Source organism: Gopherus flavomarginatus, chromosome 1, assembly GCF_025201925.1.
Source record: "Gopherus flavomarginatus isolate rGopFla2 chromosome 1, rGopFla2.mat.asm, whole genome shotgun sequence".
In the NCBI taxonomy this organism is placed as follows: Eukaryota; Metazoa; Chordata; order Testudines; family Testudinidae; genus Gopherus; species Gopherus flavomarginatus.
Window position 1 is genome coordinate 380,237,801 of NC_066617.1, and position 21,550 is coordinate 380,259,350.

The 21,550-nt window shown below is 48.4% G+C and overlaps 1 protein-coding gene across 5 annotated transcripts in view; it reads right to left on the bottom strand.

Moving 5' to 3' along the window:
* The window catches only part of DCHS1 (dachsous cadherin-related 1), a 179,427-nt gene that overhangs the window by 19,483 nt on the left and 138,394 nt on the right, over window positions 1-21,550 (bottom strand). For all 5 annotated transcript variants that reach the window (XM_050924366.1, XM_050924373.1, XM_050924381.1 and 2 more), the window contains 3 exons: window positions 15,572-15,685; window positions 8,978-9,189; window positions 6,044-6,198 (listed from right to left, as the gene is read on the bottom strand). In XM_050924366.1, coding sequence (XP_050780323.1) covers window positions 6,044-6,198; window positions 8,978-9,189; window positions 15,572-15,685 — 481 coding nt within the window. The remainder of the gene's footprint in view (window positions 1-6,043; window positions 6,199-8,977; window positions 9,190-15,571; window positions 15,686-21,550) is intronic.

Here is a 21,550-nt window from a genome sequence, read left to right on the forward strand (position 1 = left end):
GTGTGTGGGACGTTAGGGGATGCACAGTGCCCCGGGTGTGTGGGCTAGGTGCTCAGAGTGTGAGCTGTGTGGGGGATGCACGGTGCCCCAGGTGCGTGGGCTGGGTGCTCAGAGTGTGCAGGGCATTAGGGGATGCATGGTGCCCCAGGTGTGTGGGCTGAGTGCTCAGAGTGTAGGCTGTGCGGGGGATGCATGGGGCCCTGGGTGTGTGGGCTGGGGTTCAGGGTGTGGGGGTGTTAAGGAATTCACAGAGCCCTGGGTGTGTGGGCTGGGTGCTCAGAATGTGGGCTGTGTGGGGGATGCATGGTGCCCCAGGTACGTGGGCTGGGTGCTCAGAGTGTGGCGGGTGTTAGGGGATACATAGAGCCCTGCATGTGTGGGCTGGTGTCACAATATAACTGCCCCTCCCCCCCCGGGACCCCTGGGTAAGCAGTTTAGCACTGTACATTGCTAGCACTTGTATATGTAGTAGAGTGTATTATGGGATGGCTTGAACGTGTGAGTGTGATGTAAAAGTTTTCTTTGCAGGTTACAAGGGGCCATAGAGGGAAGAAGGGAGAAGGAAATGGGTTAACTCGACACTGACTTCAGCCTAAGGCCACGGCACACAACTGACTCTTGGCTGCCTGCCAAGAAAGATGGGGGCCTTGATTCCATGAGAAAGGAGGATTTAGCTGAACAGAACTGCAGGGGCTGCGAAAACTAGTAAGACAGCAAAGGCCAGTGAGGGGGAAAACAACAGTCTTGCATCCCTGAAGCTGGTGTGTTTTGGGAAAGCTGAGAAAGCCATGGACACCCAGTTTTAAGTGGTACACAAAGCACGGGGGACAAATGTCCCTAAACAAAATTCCCCCAGAAAAAACCAGGACTTAAAAATCCTCTCAAAAGCCAAAGCAGGTCGGAGATCAACAGCAGACTCTAAACGGCCTGTACACAGGACAGAACTCTCGTCCACCCTTCCCCCTCTTCTTCTTATGTTACACCCAGGGTTGGCCAGCTTTGGGTTGTGCGTGTGTGAGTATGAAAGCGGGTTCCGGCACAGGCACAAACACTTTCTTCCTTCCTTTGAGTGACGTGGGGAGCACCAAGCACTCACCGCTGTTATTTTCTTAATAAAGCTTTAAAACTTAGTCACTTGGTGTGCTCTTTCATCTCCTCCCCTAACAATCCTGCAGCCTCAACCTAATCACTTGACGCCTCAGACAAACTGGTAACAAAAAATCTGTCACATTTTTGGTGGAGAATTGCTGGGGGTGGAGGGCCCTGCAAAGCGCACCAACTATTCTGTCCTTAATATTTCATGTTGGCCTGCCCGGCACTGGGCCTTTCATGATAAAAAATTTGTAATAAAGGTATGTTCATCCTCAGTCGTAGCAGGGCTAAAAAATAAAAAAAGGTTTTGCATTCCTTTCTCCACCACAGTCCAATCTGGGTGGCAAAAAAAAAAAAAGTTGCAAATGGGTATACCCCCAGTCGTAGTATGGCAGGGCAATAAAAAAAAGCTTAGCAATCCTCTCCCCATGCTGGTAAAGTCCTTGGTGCATACGCCCTCTGCTGTAGCATAACTACACATAAAAAAAACCTTCAAATTTTTCACTCTGCCCCGGGGGGAGGGGAGGAGGGCGTTGCATGGGATGTATAAACCCTCAGTGCTAAAGGCCAAATAATACCAAAAAAAAGCTTAGCATTCCTCCCTCTGGCCCAGTGGGGTCACATTGTAAGCCCCGGTGCTGGCTTGGGCAGCGTAAAACCTTAAGTAACTAAAAATTTTTTAAAAGCAGTACCAACAAATTGTAACATGTTTTAAAAACAAAAGGGTATCTGCGGACTCGGGAGTTCCGCAGTCATGGGCAATGGCATCAACAAGGCGGTCAAAGATAAACGCACAAGCATTAAAAAGCGCAAACACAAAAGTCTGGCTGCCCAGCCCGCTGGGGTCACAAAAAGCTGGTAAACTTAATGCTTGTGCCACAAAAAAGGCAGCAAAAAACAAAACCAGAATCTGTTGCCTCTTTCAAAGGGGGGTAAAAACCTCTCCTGGTTGGAGAGGGCTCTCACCAAGGTGAAATACAATCCCTGGGGTCCGTGACAAAGCTTCAAAAAAGCGTGCATACTTGGCAAAATTTATTAAACCTGTTTGCCAAGTATAAAAGACAAAAAAGTAAAAACTTGGGGTCATGTAAAATTAGTATAAACTTTTATGCTTTGTACAATTGTGGGCACAACAAAATTATATTAAAAACATTTATAAAAATATGTTCAAGCAATATTTTCTATATAAAACCCAACCCTAAAAAATATAAAAATATAAGCAAGTAGTAGTAGCACCTATGCAAAAAATATTTTAAAAAAACAAACAAAAGGGGTGGGGGCTAGTTAAAAAGCCCACCCTCCTTGCTAAATTGGTAGTAAAACAAAGCCTATGTCCATAAAAAAAAACAGTGCAGCAAAAAAAACCAAAATCAGGCCCAAACAAGCAGGCAAGCAAAAAAACAACAAAACAAAACAAACAAACAAAAAAACCCAGGCCCAAACAAGCAGGCAGGCTACAAATAAAAAAAATTAACAGGTAAAAGCCCTAAGGGCATAATAGAAAAAAAAATTAAGTGCAAACATAAAAAATTCAAATCCCTAAAATAGTATTTAAAATGGTAAAATCTAAGTTAATTAAGGTGTCATTTTAAAAAATAAACAAATAATTAAAAAATAAAATAAAAAGTTAACTCTGCAAAAGCTAAAAAAATTTAAGCAGTTAAACTTTATAAAAATATTAAAACAAAATATTATTTAAAAAATCTTGGTTTCTTTGCAGCCATTCTAAAAAAAAACAAAGGGCCCTTTTTGAAAAAATCTGTCACACTGGGTGCTCAGAATGTGGGGGATGTTAGGGGATTCACAGAGACCCGGTTGTGTGGGCTGGGTGCTCAGAGTGTGTGTGTGTGTGGGTATTAGGGGATGTACAGAGCCCCGGTTGTGTGGGCTGGGTGCTCAGAGTGTGCAGGGCGTTAGAAAATTCACGGAGTCCAAGATGTACGGGCTGGGTGCTCGGAGCATGTGTGGGAATGTTAGAGGATGCACAGAGCCTCGGGTGTGTGGGCTGGGTGCTCAGAGTGTGCGGGGTGTTAGCAGGGCCGTCCTTAGGATTTATGGGGCCCTAGGCAGTATTATTAAACTGGTGCCCCTATGCCGGATGGCAGCCCAAGCTCACAGCCTGGTGGGGGAGGAGGAGGAGGGACTTGACAGCAAAGGATAATGAGATGCCCAGCCTGCCTCATGGTGGCGGAGAGTCACAGTTCCCCGCAGAGACTTCCATGCACTCTCCCTCATGCAGAATGGACATGAAGAAAGTACCTACTTAAAAGCACTAAAAATTGGGAATAAAAAATGTCAGTCACAGGTTTTTTGATATGCCCTGAAGTTTGTCAGAGATTTATTTGCAAAAACTTCATAGTAAGGGTGAGTCAGCTGTCCTGCTGAATACAACATTACATATAATGGAATACATGATGCAGCTCTTCTCTGTTTTACATTTTCTTCATCAGTATTTCTAAGTTGAATTTATATTTTAAATGTACTCAAATCTTAAACCAGCATTCCAGATTACTACATATTTAACTCACTGAAACAAAGACATTCTTTTAAATTAATCAGAGAGATTTAGTGTGTTCATAACAATGTTCATTGCTTTTAGAAAAAGGGAACAGTAATTTACTTTGTGTGATCTCCATAACAAGAGACATGGTTATGAAATTTCACCAACTTTAAAAAAATATGTTTCCAAAGATTTTAGGTATAACAAGGATTTTGTCTTACTAAGGTACTGATTTTGCTGGAGGGTTCTTTTAAAACTAGTTTGTCGGATAGTCAGAAGTAAAGAAAGGGAACTCCAGCTATCTGGAAGGGAAGGACTGTTGTCCCTTTAAGGGCTCTCTTCAGTGGGGAGTGGGGGGAGAGGTGGTGAAGGGATGGACAGAAAGGACAGGAAGACTTGGAAGCACTTTTTTTTTTAACTATAGTAATTAAAATGTGTATTTTAGATAAGGGAGGTCTTTTGAAGGATTTATTTAAAAAACTATGTGTGAAGATCCACACATTTAAGGCTAAAGATGATTGTGCATCTAAAACTCTATGCAAGCATTTTTTAGAAATGTGATTTTATAATCTTCACCAGCTCACTAATGAAATATTTTTAAAGCAAATTTTAAACTAAGGTCCTGTAGACTGACATGTTCTGTGTAAATATTACATTAATGCACAACTGTTTTTGTCAGTAAAGTCAGAAACTGACAGTATAAAAATTTATTTGGGCATAAGCTTTCGTAGACATCTGATGAAATGGGTTCTAGTCCACAAAAGTTTATGCTCAAATAATTTGTTAGTCTTTGAGGTGACACAAGGACTCGTCCTTGTTTTTGCTGATACAGACTAACAGGACTACCCCTCTGAAACCTGTCAGTATATACCTTGGGGTTGGCAAATGCCTGTTAAATGGCTTTATTACCCCTTGAATGTCTCTTTAACAGTTTCAATGTTGTGCTAAAAGGTCTGGCAGGCTGGAGGTTTTTTCACTTTTAACTACTAGATTCCCTCCCAAGGAAGACTCACCAGGCTAGAGCAGCCATCTGTGGGAGCCTGCAGGAAGGGTCAAAACAGGGATAGGAAAACAAGCGGGTGGACACTAAGACCCAGTGGTGCCCCAAATTTTCAGGTGCCCTACGCAGCTGCCTATATTGCCTATGCCTAAGGACGGCCCTAGGTGTTAGGGGTTTCATGGAGCCCTGGGTGTGGGTTGGGTGCTCAGAGTGTGTGGGGTGTTAGGGGTTTCACAGGGCCACAGGTGTATGGGCTGGCCGCTCAGAGTGTGTGAGGTGTTATGGGAGGCATGGAGCCCTGGGTGTGTGAGCTGTGGTGTGTGTGGGGTGCCAGTACACATGGGCTGTGGGACAGGAGGGTGCCTAGTGTCCAGAGTGAATAGGCTGGAGGGGTGCATCATGCCCTGAGTATGTGGGCTGTGGAGGGAATGGGGGCATGATGCCCAGAGGGAGTGGGCTGTAGGGAGGTGCATGGTACTTCCAGGGTGTGGGCTGTGGGGAGGTGCACGGTGCCCAGAGAGTGTGGGCTGTGGGGAGGTGCATGGTGCCTAGTTTGTGGGCTATGTGTGGGTTGGTGGTCACAGTGCTCAGTTTGTGTGGGCTATGGGGAAGGTGCATGGTGTCCAGAGGGCGTGGGTTGTGGGGCGTTACATGGTGTCCAGAGGGTGTGGACTGTGGGGAGGTGCATGGTGCTTACAGGATGTGGGCTGTGGGGAGGTGCATGGTGCCCAGAGGGCGTGGGCTATAGGGGGTCGTTGCATGGGGCCCATGGGGACATAGGTTGTGTGGGGTCATTGCATTGTGTCCAGTTCGTGCGGGCCATGGAGGGTCTTTGCATTGTGCTCATAGGGTGTAGGCTGTGGGGAGGCTGTGTGTATTGTGCCCAGAGTATATGAGCTGTGGGGGGACATCGGTGCCCGGAGTTTGTGGGCTGTAGGGCAGGCATGATGACCAGTGTGTGGTCTGTGTGAGGGGTGGTTATATAGTGTCCAGAGGGTGTGGGAGAAGTAGATATATGGGTGATTGGGCATGTGGTGCCCAGATAGCTTGGGATGGGGGGGCATGGTGCCCAGTGGGAATGGTGCTCAGAGTGTGTAGCTTGGCAAGAGGGGTGGGGGATGCGCAGAGCGTTCAGGATAAGCAGATATGTGGTGCTTGGAAATTCTTTGTGGTGCCAGCCCCAAGTACAAGTGAGAGTCGCAGAGTTTATGGCCAGACGGGTCTATCAGATCTTGTCTGAATTGCTGCATAGCACATGCCAGTGATGCCCACTCAGTTCTGTGTATGGAGCCCAGTGACTTGAGGTCAGCTAAATTTTGCTAACACAGACAGAGTGGATGTGAAGACACCAAGAGATGGAGAATTCCCCACTTCCCATGGGCCTTGTTCCAGTGGCTAATCGCCTCCCTGGGACACATGGCGCCTCATCCATTTGGCCAGCTTTCACTCACCGGGTCTGCGACCAGATCTCCCTGTCCAGAATGGCTGCAGTGGTGATGGTCCCTATCTGGGCATCAATGTGGTACAGCCCATTCATGGGCAGCGACTGGTTGATGGCGTAGGTCACCTGACCATTTGCACCCTGATCCAGGTCGTCAGCCAAAACCTGCAAAACAATAAATGGGATTCAGCGTGCCGGCTCAGACCCAGGGGCCACCCCTGCCCCGATGTCATGCTTCCAGCTCAGACCCCTGGGCTGTTCCAGCTCTGCTCTCACACTTCTGGCTCAGACCCACAGGCCACTCCGGCCCTGATCTCACGCTTCCAGCTCAGACCTACCGGCCACTCCGGCCCCGATCTCATGCTTCCGGCTCAAACCCATGGGCCATTCCAGCCCCAATCTCACGCTTCCAGCTCAGACCCACGGTCCACTCCGGCCCCAATCTCACACTTCCAGCTCAGACCCATGAGCTGTTCCAGCCCCGATCTCACGCTTCCAGCTTTCCAGCCCCGATCTCACACTTCCAGCTCAGACCCATGGGCATGGCTGGCGCTACCATTTAGGTGACCTAGGCAATGGCCTAGGGTGCCAGAAATTTTGGGGGGCGCTATTTTGCCAGGGGGGCGGCAAGCGGGTCCGGTGGACCTACCGCAGTCATGCCAACGGACGGTCCACTGCTGGAAAGGCTCCGGTGGAGCTGCCGCAGTCATTTTGGCGGACGGTGCGCTGATCTAAAGGCTCCGGCGGACCTACCGCAGTCATGCCTGCGGCAGGTCCACCGGAGCCTTTAGACCAGGGGACCGCCTGACGGCATCACTGCAGCAGCTCCACCGGAGCCTTTCCAGCAGCGGACCGTCCGCCTACTGCGTCAGAAACCCTGGCGCCACTCCTGCCCATGGGCTGTTCCAGTCCCGATCTCATGCTTCCAGCTCAGACCCATGGGCTGTTCCAGCCCTGATCTCATGCTTCCAGCTCAGACCCATGGGCTGTTCCAGCCCCAATCTATGCCTTCTATGATGAGATAATTGCCTCTGTGGATATGGGGAAAGAGGTGGATGTGATATATCTTGACTTTAGCAAAGTTTTTGATACTGTCTCCCACCGTATTCTTGCCAGCAAATTTAAGAAGTATGAATTAGATGAATGGACTATAAAGTGGATAGAAAGCTGGCTAGATTGTTGGGCTCACTGGGTAGAGATCAATGTCTCCATGTCTAGTTGGCAGCTGGTATTAAGCGGAGTGCCCCAGGAGTCGGTCCTGGGGCCAGTTTTGTTCAACATCTTCATTAATGATCTGGAGGATGGGATGAATTGCACCCTCAGCAAGTTCGCAGATGACACTACGCTGGGGGGAGAGGTAGATACGCTGGAAGGTAGGGATAGGGTCCAGAGTGACCTAGACAAATTGGAGGACGGAAAAGAAAGAAAATCTGATGAGGTTCAACAAGGACAAGTGCAGAGTCCTGCATTTAGGAAGGAAGAATCCCATGCACCGCAATAGGCTGGGGACTGACTGGCTAAGCAGCAGTTCTGGGGATTACAACAGATGAGAAGCTGGATATGAGACAGCAGTGTGCCCTTGTTGCCAAGAAGGCCAACGGCATTTGGACTGCATTAGTAGGAGCATTGCCAGCAGATCAAGGGAAGTGAGTATTCCCCTCTATTTGGCACTGATGAGGCCACACCTGGAGTACTGTGTCCAGTTTTGGTCCCCCCACTACAGAAGGGATGTGGACAACTTGGAGAGAATCCAGCGGAGGGCAATGAAAATGATTAGGGGGGCTGGGGCACATGACTTACGAGAAGGTTAACAAGATCAGTGAGCCTGGCTGTCACCTGACCAGAGGACCAATCAGGGGACAGGATACTTTCAAATCTTGAGGGAGGGAAGTTTGTGTGTGTGCTGTTAGTTTTTGGTTGTTGTTCTCTCTGGGTCCTGAGAGTAACCAGACGTGCAACCAGGTTTCTCGCCAATCCCTCCGATACAGGCTCTTATAAGTTCAGAATAGTGAGTACTAGGTAGATAAGGCGAGTTAGGCTTATGTTTGTTTTCTTTATTTGCAAATGTGTATTTGGCTGGGAGGAGTTCAAATTTGTACTTTGCTGAAAGGAATTTAATTTGTATTTGTATACTTAGGCTGGGAGGGTATTCCCAGTGTCTATAGCTGAAAGACCCTGTAACATATTCCATCTTAAATTTACAAAGATAATTTTTACTGTTTTTCTCTCTTTAATTAAAAGCTTTTCTTGTTTAAGAACCTGATTGTTTGTTTTTTTATTCTGGTGAGACCCCAGGGGACGGGGTCTGGATCCACCACGGAATTGGTGGGGAGAAAGGAGGGAACGAGGGGAGAGAGGTTAATTTTCTCTCTGTGTTAGGATTACTTTTTCTCTCAGGGAGAGTCTGGGAGGGGGAGAGAGAAGGAGGGGGGAAGGTGAATTTTCCTCTCTGTTTAAGATTCAAGGAGTTTGAATCACAGTGATCTTCCAGGGTAACCCAGGGAGGGGAAGCCTGGGAGAGGCAACGGTGAGGGAAAGTGTTTACTTTCCTTGTGTTAAGATCCAGAGGGACTGGGTCTTGGGGGTCCCCGGGCAGGTTTTGGGGGGACCAGAGTGTACCAGGCACTGGAATTCCTGGTTGGTGGCAGCGCTACAAGTACAAAGCTGGTAATTGAGCTTAGAGGTATTCATGCTAGTACCCCATCTTTTGGACGCTAAGGTTCAGAGTGGGGGTTTATACCATGACACCCCATCAGACCAATGGGCCCCCTCCCAATCTAGACTCCCCTCCCAATCAGATTAATGGGCCCATCCAGCCCCGATTTCTCCCCCCCCCCCCGCCAACAGACCAATGGGTCTATCCAGCCCAGTGCCCTCTCCTTCCCACCCACAGATCCCCTGCACTTTGGTGTCCAGAGCTCATGGGGCTCCCCTCCGCTGGTACCTGTATGACGGGGGAGTCGTAGCTCTGTGACTCCCAGATAAAGGCCACGTAGTTCTGCAGCTGGAAGCGTGGCAAGTTGTCATTCACATCCTGCAGGTTGAGGTTCACGGCCATGAAGCCAAAGGAGGTGGCAGTCTCTGCTTGAACCACGAGGCGCAGCCGAGGGCTTGACTCGAAGTCCAGGCTGCTGGAGTCCTGCACCGAGATGGCACCTGGGAGAGGATGAGGGTGAGCCTGTGCATGAATCCCAGGGTCACCAAGCTGACTGAGATGGTGCACAGGCCCATGCATGTGCACACATCCATACATAAACATCTCCATGCACCCACATATCTATCCAGCTATCTGTGACACATCTTTGACCCCAGCACTGCAGTATTGGTCGCTTCACAATTGTTACTGCATTTCTCCTCACACTCCTGTGCGGCAGGGCACAGCTGCTAACCCCTTGTACAGGCAGGAATGGATGCCCAGGGATCAGAGAACTGGCCCAAGGTCACACAGGAAGTTTGGGGCAAGTCCAGGAATTGCTGCCATCTTCAGCCTATATGTCAAGATCAAAGACATCACAACCCAGCCAATGTCCTGCACAGACTGTCACAGGCCTATGATCCTGATTCAGTTGCGAAGACTCAGGGACTCCACTAAATTTCAAAGACAATTAAAGGACAGCAGCACTCCACTCACAGGATGAAGACCTGGTGAATTGTTACCATTCCACACTAGCCTCAACCAGCAACACATTGACCCCAAATAGCCTCTTCTTCCCCATCGCCCACACAGCTTTCCTTGGTTTGCTGACACCCTGAGCAGGATGAAGAGACGGGGGCACAAATTTCAGTGCCAAAGAAGAAAACAAAGACTGATGCAGACAGGATGAAACATAACAAATGTCTCCAAGCCTATGGCCAAGAGACCCTTCCTATGAGCACCATTAAAGCTGACAAATCCCACCTCAAGGAGCTATCCAGGGTGGTAAACTGCTTCAGCAATTCTGGGTGCCTACAACCTGCATCTGAACCCAGCACCAAGTGCTGCAAAGGACTATATTCTACTGCACTGAAAGATCATGCACAGTCGAGAAGGCTTCTCAGACTGCCTGGATCCAGCTTGCCTGCACTCACCATCCAACAGCCCGCCTGAAATCCTGGAGTCCAGTATATTTACTCCTCAAGAAGTTCTGGACACTCCAAAGGAGTCTTGACTCAGGACTTGTGCACCAGACCTTTGTGGCTGGTGAAAGAGAGTAACGAACTACTGATGCCACTCATGACTGTAATGACTCATTCAGAGGACTTTTCCTTCCTCCATTGAACATGCAACAGCGTGACCAACACTGACATAACCTGGATATGTCAGTTATAACCAACTATCACTATTCCTTAGCAAACCCATAGAGAGAAGTTAGCCAAAGGACAACTAGAAGCTCATCTAATTGAAGCTGATGTATTAGATCCAGCACAATCTGGAGTCAGGCATATGGAACTGAAGAATGCTCTAGTGGCACTGATGGATGATCTCCTGCTGTCAATGGTTAGAGGCCACACATGCACTCTCATCCTCTTGGGAAACTCTGCAACATTTGACACTGTCAACCATGAGATACTGCTGTTTCACCTGAGAGGTGGCAGGAGTCCAGAGGAATGCAATAAAATGGTTTGAATCCTCCCTGGAGGGATGCACCCAATGAGTATTGATGGGAAACTGCACCTTCACCACCAGACCCCTCACCTGTGGAGTCCCACAAGGATCAGTTCTCTCTCCGGTCCTTTTCAACATCTACATGCAGCCACTAGGTGAACTAGTCAGATGACGTGGACTCAAGGGTCAGCAATATGCAGACACACACAGCTTTGCCTGTCCTTCATCATGTAAGACATGAAAGTTCTTTACTCTAACTGGAAGTTCTTGAGATGTACAATTCCTCTCCGTGTTCCATATGTCGGTATGTATGCGTGCCATGTGCCCGAGTCTGGAAATTCTTACAAGCAGTGTCCATTGACTTACACGTCTGCAGTAGGTCTCATCACGCTCTCAACTGAGGGTATAAGAGACAGTGCAGGCCGATGCCTCTCCAGTTCCTCTTCTTTGAATTTAACAGGGTCCAAAGCGGAGGGCATGGAGGGTAAGCAGTGGAATACAGATAGGGGCCACATATCTCAAAGAGATGCCAGTTACAGTAAGTAACCTCCACTTCTTCGAGGGCTGGTCCCTACGTGTATTCCACATGTGGGTCATTGACAAGCAGTACTCAGACTGGAGGTTGGTGTGAGGAAGCCAGCGACAAAGATGCTTGGAGTACTGCAGAGGGCACTGCTGTATCCTCTGCAGAGCTGTGAACTAATGCGTAGTGTACCAAATAAGTGGATGGAGCTTCAGGTGGCCTCCATGCAAATATCTTGCATTGGGACCTCCTTCAGAGGTGCCACAGAAGTGGCTTGTGCTTTCATGGAGTGAGCTATGACACTTCTAGAGGAAGAATGTGTGCTAACCTGTTGCACCCTAGGAGGCATCCAAAACTCACTTAGAAATCCTTTGAAAGGATATAGCATGACCACACAATCTTTCTGCTATGGCGATAAAAACTCCTGGTGATTTTCTGATGGGTTTGGTTCTTTGCAGGTAGAATGCCAGGGCATGCTGGACATTGAGGAATTGGAGTCTCTTCTCTTCAGTAGGAGCATAGGGTTTCAGAAAAAGTATGGGTAAGTGGATACTGTGGTTGATATGGAATTCAGAAACAACTATGGGGAGAAATTTAGGATGCAGGTGAAGGGAAACCTTCTCTTTGTGAAAAACTGTAAACAGAGAGTCTGCCATGATGGCTTCTAGCTTGCTGCAGCTCCTGGCTGAAGTGATAGCCACTAAAAATACAATTTTTATCGACAGGTTGGGCCCATGCAGACCAAGGGTTCAAAGGGTGGTTTAGTGAATGTCAACAGGACGAGATTAAGATCCCTTTGAGGTGAAGGCTGGTGGAAGATCCTGATCAGGCCCTTCATAAACCGAATTGTAACTGGGTGGGTGGACACAGACTGCCCATCTGCCGGAGGGAGGGAGGCACTAATCACTGTGTGATGGACGCACAATGAACTAAGAGAACTGAGAGCCTTAGGGACAGGAGATAATCAAAGATGATCAGAATACTTTCAGTGACTGGAGAATGTTGATTGTTTGTGCTCCGGGCACAGAAGCACTTTCATTTGGTCAGGTAGCAGGCCCTAGTCGAATCTTTCCTACTTCGGCTAAGGATAACTTGGCGGGGAACCAAGCAGGAATTTTCTATTTCCAATCCCATCCAAACACCTGTCTGTGAGGTGGAGTTAGCCTGGGTTGGGGTGTCTGATTCTGCCTCCCTCCTGAGTTAGTGGGTCAGAGAAGAGGAGATCTTGAATGGAAGGGCGGGCTGACATTGTTAGGAGTTTGGTGAACTCTAGAGAAACTCTGTCGCTGACCTGATCTCCTGGCAGGAGGAACCTACCAGGAGCCAGTAGTTCACATATGGGAAAACTGTGTAGCCCTGATGTCTCATCTGGGCTGCCACCCCAGCGAAAACTTCTGTAAACACTGTCACTAGCCCAAAGGGAAAGACTCAGAATTGGAAATGTCTATAAGGAATTCAAGAGCCATGCACCACATCTCCTTCCAAAAGTGAGGGGATTACTAATGCCAATATAATCCTCCTGAATTTCAAATAGTTGCCGAAGGTCCAGAACAGGTCTCCACCCTCCTCCTTTTTTGGGGACTAAGAAATATGGAGAGTAGAACCCTTCCCCTTCATTCTGAGGTGGGGAACCTGCTATTGTCCCTCAGTGTAGGAGGCATTTCGCATCCTGTTGAAGAAGCACCTTGTGAGAGCGGTCCTTGAAGGAGGATGACTAGGAAAGAGTTTGTGAGGGAGGAGGAGAGGAACTCTATGGATTATTCCTGTTGGATAATCTCCAAGACTCAACTGTCTGTGGTGATCAGCTGCCAGTTGTGGATGAAGAGCATGAGAAGGCCCCCAAAATAATGGGGGAAGAGGTCATGCCATCAGGGGTGGTGGGTGAGTCTCAACCAATGGCCCGTAGCAGGTGGCTGGGAATGTATAGAAGTGGAGGGGCTGAGGAGTGAGGCCTCTGAACCCTCTGGCATTTCCATGGAGGCTTGGCTGGACACTGGTAGTAGAACACATGAGGAGGAGATGGCCTTGATTTATAGGTTTGTCTCTGGTGTTTCCTTCTGGGGACTGGTGTGTAGATCCCCAGGGAGCACAGAGTCGATTTCAAGTCCTTTAATGAGTGTAGGGACTCATCTGACTTCTCATTAAAGAGATTTTACTCATCAGAGGGAACTTCCTGAATGGCGCTCTGGATCTCCCTGGGAAATCCTGACAATTGTAACCAAGAATCCCTTCTCAAGACTATACCAATGACCAGATTTCTGGAGGCTGTATTTGCTGCATCCAATGCACCCTGAAGGACTGTTTTCACCACTCACTTGCCCTCCTCTAAGAAGGACTGAAATTGCGTTCCATCCTTAGGAGAAATTAGTCCTTAAAGTTCACTAGCCTGGAATAGTTGTTAAAGTCATATTTCCCTAACAGTTAGCAATGCAAAATTGTAGTCTCACAGAGCAGGAGACCTTCCTCTTCAAGAGTCCCAGCCTCTTTGAGCCCTTGTCTGTTGGGGTCGTCCTTAGATATTGCAACCGAGCCCTTTCTGCAGCTGCCTGTACCACCAGCGAGTTGGGGATGGGATTGGAGAACAAACATTTGCCTCCGTTGATGGGGAGAAAATGGCACTTCCTGGCTGTCTTAGATGTGGTGTGTAGGATGCTGGTGTGTGCCAGCCCAATTAGCCAGTTCTAGTGGCCTCATTACTGGAAGGGCCACTGTATTTGGTTCTTGAAGTTGCAAGACATCTAGGAACCAATGTTGTGGGTCCTGGGCTTCCTCCGGTGGTATCTGGAGTCATTGGCAACTCTTTGCAGTAACTCCTGGTACGGCAGATGGTCGTCCAGCGGAAATGGAGAGGAAGGAGTGGCTGTTTTGTCTGTGGATGAGGATGAGACTTCAATTGGAACTGTCCGTACCTTTGGATTCAGGTGAGTATCTTCCTCTTCAGACACTGACATATCTGGTTGGTGGCAAAAAGGAGAGGAGAGGACCTAGGCATCTGCCTTAGAATCCCATGGTCCACAGTAAGGCCAGAAAGAGGGGTCAGTCATTTGTAGGGGACTCCATGAGATCAGGTGCTAGCAGTGCCTAGAGAAGTTGTATCTGGAGGGATAGCGAGCATCTCTCCATGAAAATAGCAGAGCAGCCAGCACATCTGACTCATTCAAGTCCAAAATCTGCTCCTCTGGTAACGGCGAGGCCATTGGTACAGGAGCACTCCTGCCTGATGATTGGAGAGGATACGACTCCTGGGGCACTGAAGTAGTATCCTCCTGCACTCTAGTAATGTCCCTCAGGAGGGCTGGGCTGGAGAGGAGGGGAGACTGTGGGTAAGGAAGGAATATATCCTCTGGTGTTGTGTAGGTCTCAGTGTGTCCCAGTGTCTGTGGGGTTCCTGCAGTCTGGACCAATGGTACTAGCGCAGTCCTGGAGGTAGTGCAGTCCTTAAGTGTCCAGTGATGGTCTCACTGATCCTGTACAGGGGTAATATCACCTCCTTGCTGCTACTGGATACTATTCTGCTTATCCAGACCCTCAGGGTTGTGCTTGCCCTCTCAGATAGAGCATCACTCTGGGAGCTCATGTTTGGCTGGATTCCACCAGGACTCCAAGTCCTTTTCAGTGGGCTTGTCTAAACTAACACTAAATCTACCCCGCACTAGCTTGCTCCACATTACCTGTTCTCTAGTGCACTTTGCTCTACTCCCATTTCACAGCAGGGTAAATCAAAGGGCACAAGGGAACGTTTAGTGCGCAGCAGCAGAGTCCACATGGACACTTAGTGTGCAGCAGGCTAGTGCAGGATAGGTGTACACCCCAGCTTGCCACGATTCATATAGATATGCTCACCATCACTGCTTTGCATCTTTTATGCCTAGAAGAATGACTGGGTATTGGCTGCATTAAATAACATGTTGTGCAAATGAGCTCACCTTACTAGTGATCCAGGTGGCTCTGTAGCACTGACCAGTCCCCACTATTATTTACCACTCCAACAAATTTCTGTGTTGCCTGCCTACTCTCTCAGCAGTTACTTTGTATTTTCTTCCAGAAATGGAAGAATGATGAAGATATTGAATAGTACTGGGCTGAGAACAGATACCTGCAGAACCCAAGTAGAAACACCTCTGGATGAGGTGTCCCTGTTTACAATTACTTTTAAGATCTCTCCATTAGCCCATTTGAATCTATTTCATATGAGCTAGGCTGGGATTGTATCTGATAAATCATTAGCACTAATGCTGTGTGGGATGAAGTGAGCTGCTGTACAGAAGGCCTCATCTCCTAGCCTAGGGGTTTCCAGCTGGAGTGAGCCAGGCAGATGTACAGGCAAGCAGGCACAAAGACAGGGCATTGGGGAGCCCTGCAGATCACTTCATTTATGCTTTCCCGTAAGGCTGTAGTATCACGCCTGTGTTCCCTCCTGCTCCACGTACCTGAGCTGGGCTGGATGAGGAAAGCATTCTTCTCATTGCCACTCACAATGCTGTAGGTGATGCGCCCCGAGGAGCCCCCTGCATGTATGGCCTGGATGCTCACCACCGTGGTGCCTTGGAGGAGAGTGAAGACAGCATGAGTGTTGCAGTGACACCCCAGAAAGAGGGGAAGGGATGAAGAGGGTCAGGAGAGAACATGGGTGTGTGTGCACATGAATGAAACTGCACAGCTCTTGGGGGACAATGGCAAGTCCTCGAGACAACCCTAGGGACTGCCACTGTCATTTGGAGAGAGATCGAGTGAGTTAGAGTGTATGTGTGGGGGAGCCAGGACACCTAGGTTCTATCCTTGCCTCTGGTGGCAGGGGAGCAGAGGATAGTGGGTAAGGCGGGGGGAGGGGGTGAGGGGCTGGAAGCCTGGGTTACATCCTTGGCTCATTGTGGTAAGTCCATATGTCTGTCTCTCTCTTGGAGCCCCAATGACCCCCAACTTTGCTTCCAACTGATGCCCTCGACACTGCCTCCTTGGAACCCACTTTAACCCCGCTAACCCTGTGACACTACACCTCACAGTCTTCATAGAGATATTGTTATGATATGAATATGGCATAACTAAGATGTGTTTTATGCAAGATTGGTCATGTGAGATATCATTGGAAACGTTATGATTTACTGAATGTGATTACCCTATTTGTATGCATGTATCATGTCTGTATCTGAAGTTAGGAATATTGACTTTGTATCAAAATGCAATCAGTCTCGCTGGTTAGTCAATAAACCATTAGGGAGAACAATAGGTCTCTGAAGATGCTAATCTCCCACCTTCCTGAGAAGCTGCCTGGGATACTGCTTTGACACTGCAGGATCATGTGATCATGTCACCTGGTACTTGACACCATCTTGGACTGCTGGTATTTTTCCATTAGTAGGGGGTGGGGATCAAACTGGGAAACAAAGGATTCCCGCCATATATAAATCCTATTTAAGGCTGAGGAGTGAGTTAATCAGGGGTCGGTTCTTCACTGAATCCCTGCCCCAGATGACTGCTGAAACACCTAAGACTGAACTGGGGAAGAACTGCACCTGGGCTAGAAGGTGTCTGGCCTGTAAAAGGAATATCTGGAATTCTAAGCTGCAAGCAAAAGAATTTTGTCTTCAAGAACCTCTGTAACCTGCTTAAAACAACATTTAGGGTGAGAAATTACTACTTGTAGCCAGTTTCTTCAGCATATTAAGCTTAGTTTGTGTGTTTGCTTTATTTGCTCAGTAATCTATTTTGATCTGTTTGCTATCATAGACTCATAGACTCATAGGTCAGAAGGGACCAATCTGATCATCTAGTCTGACCTCCTGCACAAGGCAGGCCACAGAACCCCACCCATCCAATTTTATAACAACCCCTATCCCAGGACCGAGTTATTGAAATCCTCAAAAATGGTTTGAAGACCTCAAGCTGCAGGGAAACCACCAGCAAGCGACCCGTGCCCCACGCTGCAGGGGAAGGCGAAAAACCTCCAGGGCACCTGCCAATCCGCCCTGGAGGAAAATTCCTTCCCGACCCCAAATATGGCGATCAGCTAAACCCTGAGCATGTGGGCAAGAGTCACCAGCCAGCACCCAAGAAGGAATTCTCCGCAGCAACTCAGTACCCATCGCATCCAACATCTCCCCACAGACCATTGAGCAGACCTGTCTGGTGGTAATTCAAGATCAATTGCCCAAATTAACGATCCTATCATAACATCCCCTCCATATACTTATCAAGCTTTGTCTTAAAGCCAGGAAAGTCTTTTGCCCCTACTACTTCCCTCGGAAGGCTATTCCAGAACTTCACTCCCCTAATGGTCAGAAACCTTCGTCTAATTTCAAGTCTAAACTTCCTAATATCCAGTTTATACCCATTCGTCCTCGTGCCTACATTAGTACTAAACTTAAATAATTCCTCTCCCTCCCTAACGTTAACCCCCTTGATATATTTATATAGAGCGAGCATATCCCCCCTCAGCCTTCTTTTGGCCAGGCTAAACAAGCCAAGCTCTTTGAGTCTCCTTTCATAAGGCAGTTTTTCCATTCCTCGGCTCATCCTCGTAGCCCGTCTCTGAACCTGTTCCAGTTTGAATTCATCCTTCTTGAACATGGGACACCAGAACTGCACACAGTATTCCAGATGGGGTCTCACCAACGCCTTATATAACGGTACTAACACCTCCTTGTCCTTGCAGGAAATACCCCGCCTGATGCATCCCAAAATCGCATTTTCTTTTTTAACAGCCGTATCACATTGGCGACTCATAGTCATCCTGCTATCAACCAGTACCCCAAGGTCCTTCTCCTCCTCCGTCGCTTCCAACTGATGCGCCCCCAACGTATATCCAAAATTCTTCTTATTAATTCCTAAATGCATGACCTTGCACTTTTCACTGTTGTATTTCATCCTATTTCTATTACTCCAGTTTACAAGGTGGTTCAGATCTTCCTGAATAGTATCCCTGTCCTTCTCCGTGTTAGCAATACCCCCCAACTTCGTGTCATCCGCAAACTTTAGTAGCACATTCCCGCTCTTTGTGCCAAGGTCAGTAATAAAAAGGTTAAATAAGATCGGTCCCAAAACCGATCCTTGAGGGACTCCACTGGTGACCTCCTTCCAGCCCGACAGTTCACCTTTCAATACGACCCTCTGGAGTCTCCCCTTTAACCAGTTCCTTATCCACCTTACAAATTTCATATTCACTCCCATTTTTTCTAATTTAACTAACAGCTCCCCGTGCGGAACCGTGTCGAACGCCTTACTGAAATCTAGGTAAATTATATCTACCGCATTTCCTTTATCTAAGTAATCCGTCACCTTCTCAAAGAAGGAGATCAGATTGGTTTGGCACGATCTACCTTTAGTAAATCCGTGTTGCAATTCGTCACAATTACCATTGACCTCTATGTCCTTAACTACTTTCTCCCTTAAAATTTTTTCCAAGACCTTACATACTACAGACGTCAAGCTAACAGGCCTATAATTACCCGGATCGCTCTTATTCCCTTTCTTAAAAATAGGAACTACATTAGCAATCCTCCAGTCATACGGCACAACCCCCGAGTTTATCGATTGCTTAAAAATTTTCGCTAACGGGCTCGCAATTTCACGCGCCAGTTCCTTTAATATCCTCGGATGGAGATTGTCCGGGCCCTCCGACTTCGTCCCATCGAGCTGTTCAAGTACGGTCTCTACCTCAGTTGCCGTAATATCCACTTCCATATCCACATTCCCGTTTATCATCCCTTCATCATCGCAAGGTTCCTCACTAGTCTTATTAAAAACTGAGGCAAAGTACTTGTTTAGATGTTGGGCCATGCCTAGGTTATCCTTAACCTCCATTCCATCCTCAGTGTATAGCAGCCCCACTTCATTATCTCTTATAATCACTTAAAATTTATCCTTTCTAGTTAATAAACTTTTGTTTTCTAAAACCCAGTTTGTGAGATTCATAACTTTGGGGGAAGCTGTGCACATCTTCCTCCACATTGAGGGAGGGGGCAGATTTCATGAGCTTGCACTGTACAATTCTCTGTGCAGCACAAGACAATACAGTTTTGGGTTTACACTACAGAGGGGGTGTGCACTTGAGTGCTGGGCAATCCCCGAGCTGAGTTTTCCCAAGCAGAGCTGATCTCAGTGTCTGTTTCTCTCTGCAGTTGGGTGTGTCCCTACCAGTGTGTGTGCTGGAGAAGGCTTGAGGTCCTGGCACTGCAGGACAGGGTGAGGGAGCCCAGGCTGGTGGTACGGGAGGGCTCAGTGGGACCCCAGTACATCAGGTGGCATCCCGGAGTGTGTGTGGGAGTAACCCAACACAAACCACCTCTGACCTTACTGCTGCCCCAGTTATGTCCCTAGAGCTCCACTGAGCTGACTGGGACATTTGTGCTCCAACAACCAAATCTGCCCCTAGCATAGGTCTCCCAAGTCCAAGGCTAGTGTGATAACCTGTGTCCCTGCTCCTAGCCCCCACTTTTCCCAGTTATCCTGGTGTCCTGTGTCCCCTCCCCAACTACTCCAGTGCCCCGTCCCTGTCTCCAGCATCTCATTGTTTCCAGCTACCCCAGTACCTTGTGACCCTGTACTCAGCTCCCCTTGTTCCTAGTTACCCCAGTGCCCCATGTTCCCATCCCCAGAAGGCCCCTGTGCCCCACTTCTAGAACCCTGCTGTTCTTGGTTGCCCCATGTGCCCCTAGCATCTCACAGTTCCTCAATACTGATGCCCTTTAGTGTGCCAGACCCCACTCCTCAGGAGTCTCACTCTTCCTTCAGGGTTAGCCATGCAGCCTCACCACCTCCTTAGACTGGCCTTCTGGGGCTGCAGTGCTCCTATTTCACAGCATGAGCTCTGTTCAGCATGTCTCACTGAGACAGACTCCTGCTAGAGACTTGTCCACTCTGCAGGGATTAATGCACCTCACCAAGCACTTGCATGGACACTCAGACAGTGTTGTCACAGCAGTTGGATTTATTAGTCAGTGGCACACAGCACAGGAAGCCCTTCTAAACCCAGAGAAATGAAGATTAAAGCACAGACCATCCTGGTCAGCCCAGTACCCAGCCAAGCTGTAGTGAATCCCTTTGTTCAAGCTACAAAGAGTCCTGTGGCACCTTATAGACTAACAGAAGTATTAGAGAATAAGCTTTCGTGGTTGAATACCCACTTTGTCAGATGCACGCGTATTCACATATTCAATGACAAAGCTTAGGCTCCAATACTTCTGTTAGTCTACAAGGTACCACAGGATTCTTTGTCGCTTTTTACAGATCCAGACTAACACAGCTACCCCTCTGATATTTGTTCAAGCTGTGTGTCTCTCTCCAGCTGACCTCCTTCATCAGATTCCAGGTGAGTGATGCTTAAGTTCAATTGACACCTGAGGCTCACAGGAAAAGGTTTTGGGTGTAAAGGACTCAGGGTGTGACATATATGGTTGCCACCACCCTGCTGGGAGAATCTCTCCAGTAATGGGATAAGGTGCAGGTGTTGCTATACTGGATGATTTGTACAAACTTGTTGGGGTGGAACAACTCAGAGAGATCTGTCCCCACGAGCTGAAAATATGGGTAGTGGACAGGAAGCCTAAGGATCTGTGCAGGGCAGGCTGTTGGCAGATGAATTTGTTGCCAGAAGGCCTGGGTATGAAAAGAGACCCAAAGAGATTGGTCCAGGTCTGGGACCCAAAGAGGGGATCACACAGGGGCGCTCCAGAAGTGGGACATGAGTAAAGCTGAAGTGTAGTGATGGCTGATGTGATAGCCCTCTCCATGTGAGCTCAGGCCCTGAAATGTAATGTTTGTTGGAAAACAGAGCATACGTGGGCAAAACTGCCAAGGGTTAATGAAATAGTAGCCCAACGGCACCTTCGAAGGGCTAACCTGGGGCAAGCCCAGCTGGAAGGAAGGCCAGATACTCAGGCTGGTGGGGCTGACAGTGTACTTATAGCCCAAGGGGACGAGGCCTCAAGGTCAGCCCATCTACGGAATGCGATGTTCAGGCCTCTGCAGTCAACACACATGCCCCAGTGTATTTAACTCACAGGGCAGGCAGCCATCACCATATCATCCCTAGAGAGGTGGATGGGAGAAGGGCCCAGGGCTACCAGAACACAGGTGCTGAGGTGACTCTGGCATGGCCCGATGTGGTGGCCCTGGATCAGTTTGTGCTCAATGAATAGCTGGCGATGAGCAGGGGTGTTCAGACACAGTGAGGTGCTGTAATGAAGATTTCTCTGAAATGGGAGTGCCAAGGAAGGGCAGAAAGAGGCTGGGGCCCAGGATCATCTACCAGTGGAGGTGCTGATGGGAAATGATCTGGATGATTGGTCAGATGATGCAGATTGCTCCCTGATTCTTTCTAGAGCCAGAGAGCACCACCCCGACCCAGGGTCCTGGACTACCAAGCATATGGCTAATGAACCTCCACCTTGGGGGAAATACGGTCCCTGGGA